The sequence below is a fragment of the Salmo salar genome, chromosome ssa10 (assembly GCF_905237065.1).
Source record: "Salmo salar chromosome ssa10, Ssal_v3.1, whole genome shotgun sequence".
In the NCBI taxonomy this organism is placed as follows: Eukaryota; Metazoa; Chordata; class Actinopteri; order Salmoniformes; family Salmonidae; genus Salmo; species Salmo salar.
Window position 1 is genome coordinate 122921286 of NC_059451.1, and position 5568 is coordinate 122926853.

Below are 5568 nucleotides of genomic sequence, written 5' to 3' on the forward strand. Positions count from 1 at the left end.
CTGTTATTTAGCTTGCTCTTTGGGGTCTCGGCCGGGTAACTGTTCAGCATTCTGTGACTATTGTCAACATCTCCAATCTGTCAGCGTTTGTGAAAACCTTTCAGCACATGTTGCTCATTTCTGTCCTGGACTTCATTGTTCTAGAACCAAGAAGCAGGAAACTGAATCCTCGATGGGACAAAGGGTGACTAGAGGAAAATAAAAACCGGTCAGTGTTTTCGACTGACACAACATGCAGCTAATCAGTAAAAAAAAAACACTAAAGGAGGAAACAGTAAATCACATGGAAACTCGTGTCCAGGATATGCTGCATTACTTTTATGCTGATTTCACATAATGATACAGTTTCTTAAATGTAACGGCAATAGACATACCCAACAGTAACTGCTATGCATGTGTAATTACATGATTCTGACAGGCAAAAAAAACGTGGTATATTTGGAAAGACGACATGTGCTACCAATTCATTCTACACTTGAACCTAAACTACATGCTACCAGTAATGCTACATTTGTACTTAGTCTAAACACTACCAGTAATGCTACATTTGTACTTAGTCTAAACACTACCAGTAATGCTACATTTGACTATAGTCTAAACACTACCAGTAATGCTACATTTGTACTTAGTCTAAACACTACCAGTAATGCTACATTTGACTATAGTCTAAACACTACCAGTAATGCTACATTTGTACTTAGTCTAAACACTACCAGTAATGCTACATTTGTACTTAGTCTAAACACTACCAGTAATGCTACATTTGACTATAGTCTAAACACTACCAGTAATGCTACATTTGACTATAGTCTAAACACTACCATTAATGCTACATTTGTACTTAGCCTACATACTACCATTAATGCTACATTTGTACTTAGCCTACATACTACCAGTAATGCTACATTTGTACTTAGTCTAAACACTACCAGTAATGCTACATTTGTACTTAGCCTACATACTACCATTAATGCTACATTTGTACTTAGCCTAAACACTACCAGTAATGCTACATTTGTACTTAGCCTACATACTACCAGTAATGCTACATTTGACTATAGTCTAAACACTACCAGTAATGCTACATTTGTACTTAGCCTAAACACTACCAGTAATGCTACATTTGTACTTAGCCTACATACTACCAGTAATGCTACATTTGACTATAGTCTAAACACTACCAGTAATGCTACATTTGTACTTAGCCTAAACACTACCAGTAATGCTACATTTGTACTTAGTCTAAACACTACCAGTAATGCTACATTTGTACTTAGCCTACATACTACCAGTAATGCTACATTTGACTATAGTCTAAACACTACCAGTAATGCTACATTTGTACTTAGCCTAAACACTACCAGTAATGCTACATTTGAACCTAAACTACATACTACCAGTAATGCTACATTTGTACTTAGCCTACATACTACCAGTAATGCTACATTTGACTATAGTCTAAACACTACCAGTAATGCTACATTTGTACTTAGCCTACATACTACCAGTAATGCTACATTTGACTGTAGTCTAAACACTACCAAACCACCAGTTACAGAATCTAGCTACTGCAGTTAGCTTGACAAGGAAGCGTGTGGGAACAAAGGAAATGTCAAAGAGAAACAGTCTCCCTCTCTGGTGCCCCTTTTCCCCCCGTCATGGATCAAACGGTATTGAAAAACACATTACAAATACTAACACTGTGCTAGATTGAGCTTGTCTGGTACAGTGGAACTAATAGCATAGTCCCAAAAGTGCAAACGCCGCCCATCTGGGACAGACTAAAGTAATAAGATAATGTAGTGGGTGCTTATATTCCTACTATTTCACATTATTATTATTATCACGTGTGAATTGGAGATGTGTTTTTTTTGGGGGGGGGGGGCAAATCCCAACTCCCCCCCGAGACAGCCTGGGAGAGTGGGGTCACAGCCAGGGTCAGACATTATCAACGGTGACCTTCGAGCGATTAGGGTCAAGTTCCTTGCACAAAGGCACATCGAACAGATTTTTCACCTTGTCTGCTCGGGGATTTGAGTAAACATGTTGATCATAATAATCCTGTTGATCATAATAATCCTGTTGATCCTGTTGATCATAGTAATCCTGTTGATCCTGTTGATCCTGTTGATCATGATAATCCTGTTGATCATAATAATCCTGTTGATCATGATAATCCTGTTGATCCTGTTGATCATGATAATCCTGTTGATCCTGTTGATCATGATAATCCTGTTGATCCTGTTGATTATAATAATCCTGTTGATCATAATAATCCTGTTGATCATGATAATCCTGATAATCCTGTTGATCATAATAATCCTGATGATCATGATAATCCTGATAATCCTGTTGATCATAATAATCCTGTTGATCCTGTTGATCATAATAATCCTGTTGATCATAATAATCCTGTTGATCGTGTTGATCATGATAATCCTGTTGATCATGATAATCCTGATAATCCTGTTGATCATGATAATCCTGATAATCCTGTTGATCCTGTTGATCATGATAATCCTGATAATCCTGTTGATCGTAATAATCCTGTTGATCATAATAATCCTGTTGATCATAATAATCCTGTTGATCATAATAATCCTGTTGATCATAATAATCCTGTTGATCATAATAATCCTGTTGATCATAATAATCCTGTTGATCATAATAATCCTGTTGATCATAATAATCCTGTTGATCATAATAATCCTGTTGATCCTGTTGATCAGGGGTAACCTGCCATGGCCCAGGGAGTTTGGCTGTGTAGGTATTATTGTTCATCTATTGATGCCCCCCTCACACACACACGCACACACACACACACACACACACACACACACACACACACACACACACACACACACACACACACACACACACAGACAGACACACACACAAACACACACACACACACACACACACACACACACACACACACACACAATAATTAATGGAATTATACAGTGTTTCAATTAAATGTTTCAAGGACAAACATACATGTATTAAAGTTTTTTTTTGTAGTGGGGACAGTAACATTAGTCATCTCTAAAATATATACTTTAAGGAAAATTATTGTATATATTTGTTTTTTTTTTTCTATGTTTAGCTCACATAATATAATTTAAAAGTATGCATTAAGGAGTCTGTAATATAATACATGTGGCAAAAACAAATGCCAGACATTAATCAATGCATTTCTATGGCTTCCTAAATATTTTTTTTACAACGGTGGGGAAGAGCCAAGATGGAGTCCCGGTGGCTTCAACACAACGGTGGGGGAGAGCCAAGATGGAGTCACAGTAGCATCAACACAATGGTGGGGAAGAGCCAAGATGGAGTCATGGTGGCTTCAACACAGTTGTGGGGGAGAGCCAAGATGGAGTCACGGTGGCTTCAATACAACGGTGGAGGAGAGCCAAGATGGAGTCACGGTGGCTTCAATACAACGGTGGGGGAGAGCCAAGATGGAGTCACGGTGGCTTCAACACAATGGTGGGGGAGAGCCAAGATGGAGTCACGGTGGCTTCAACACGGTGGAGGAGAGCCAAGAAGGAGTCACGGTGGCTTCAATACAACGGTGGGGGAGAGCCAAGATGGAGTCACGGTGGCTTCAACACAATGGTGGGGGAGAGCCAAGATGGAGTCACGGTAGCTTCAACACAATGGTGGGGGAGAGCCAAGATGGAGTCACGGTGGCTTCAACACGGTGGGTGAGAGCCAAGATGGAGTCACGGTGGCTTCAACACGGTGGGGGAGAGCCAAGATGGAGTCACGGTGGCTTCAACACAATGGTGGGGGAGAGCCAAGATGGAGTCACGGTGGCTTCAATACAATGGTGGGGAAGAGCCAAGATGGAGTCACGGTAGCTTCAACACGGTGGGGGAGAGCCAAGATGGAGTCACGGTGGCTTCAATACAATGGTGGGGGAGAGCCAAGATGGAGTCACGGTGGCTTCAATACAATTGTGGGGAAGAGCCAAGATGGAGTCCTGGTGGCTTAAACACAACGGTGGGGGAGAGCCAAGATGGAGTCACGGTAGCTTCAACACGGTGGCTTCAACACGGTGGATCCTACCAGTCACCTAGTGTATATATAAATCACTAATAGTTCCCAGTCTAGGACTGGCTTACTTTATTGAGCCACTACAGTTTTCACACGGTCATCAGTTGGACCATTGAAAACAATACCAACAGTATGTGAGATTATCATAAGATAGGCTTGTATCATAACAGTGTTGAATAGTAGCTCATTTCAGTACCTCGGTGATACTATCTGATTACAGAGACGAAATAGATTTAAAGGTGTCGTAAAAATTCTGAATGATTCAAAGTTACATCATAAGCAAAAACATTCAAGACGCACTTTTTTTTTATCAATAAATAAAACTACAGACAGAAGAAATGTGACGATAATCACTTTAAAGTAGCATCGTAATAAAAGAGATAAAAAATAAAAAAAAAGACTCAACTCACCCAGAAAACGAAATTAAAGAAAAAGAGCATGAATTTGATACACTTGTTGCAGCCGACGACAGTCATGACGACCGACTGTTCAGGTCCGTTAATTTAGATGAATAAATTAAACGTCTGCGTGATACCAGTGTCCCCGAGATTCTAAGAAGACGGACCGTTATAGCTTCTTCTCGTTCTAAGAACTCAAATTCTGTGCCAGAAATCTCGAGGTATGTTCCCCAAGGAATGGGTAGAAACTCCTCCTTTTACTAATGACTGTGTAAACCGAGACTGGAAACAGCCCACCAAGTGATGAGGGGAGGTAGAAGAGGACAGATGAAAGACAGCATGGCTTGTCTTGTGATTATTTATATATATTTTTTTTTCTTCTTGTTTAATTTGTACTGTTCATTTTTCTTCCTGTTTGTGAGAAAAAAGTTTGTACTCAGAGGCACCATTGGGAATGAAAGACCCTGGTCTCAATTAGGCAACACTAAATAAATAAAAGTTAATAAAAAAATATAAATCTTCATAAACTACAGGAGTTAGGAGGAGCAATATTCTGTTTATTGCTCAGGCTTATTGTTGTTGTTATTCTTCCACTATAAACTAGTATTCAGAACACAAACACACCGCATTTATTTTACACCTAAACATCAAAATGTCTAAATAATGAGATAAGGAAGAGAACAGGGACTTTGCCCACATATCTAGGCTATGGTCCCTGGCCAAAAGTAGTGCACTAAATAGGGAATAGGGTTCCACTAATTAGGGAATAGAGTTCCATTAAATAGGGAATAGGGTTCCACTAATTAGGGAATAGAGTTCCATTAAATAGGGAATAGGGTTCCACTAATTAGGGAATAGAGTTCCATTAAATAGGGAATAGGGTTCCACTAATTAGGGAATAGGGTTCCACTAAATAGGGAATATGGTTCTATTCAATAGTGAATAGGGTTCCACTAAATAGGGAATAGAGTTCCACTAAATAGGGAATATGGTTCTATTCAATAGTGAATAGGGTTCCACTAAATAGGGAATAGAGTTCCATTAAATAGGGAATAGGGTTCTATTCAATAGCGAATAGGGTTCCACTAAATAGGGAATATGGTTCTAT

At 39.4% G+C, this 5568-nt stretch overlaps 1 protein-coding gene across 1 annotated transcript in view; it reads right to left on the bottom strand.

Moving 5' to 3' along the window:
- The window catches only part of LOC106561812 (CD81 antigen), a 32721-nt gene extending 27953 nt beyond the window's left edge, over positions 1 to 4768 (bottom strand). The window contains exon 1 of the mRNA XM_014126059.2: positions 4473 to 4768. Within this exon, the coding sequence (XP_013981534.1) occupies positions 4473 to 4538 (66 nt within the window). The 5' untranslated portion in view covers positions 4539 to 4768. The remainder of the gene's footprint in view (positions 1 to 4472) is intronic.
- Positions 4769 to 5568: the final 800 nt, after the last annotated feature.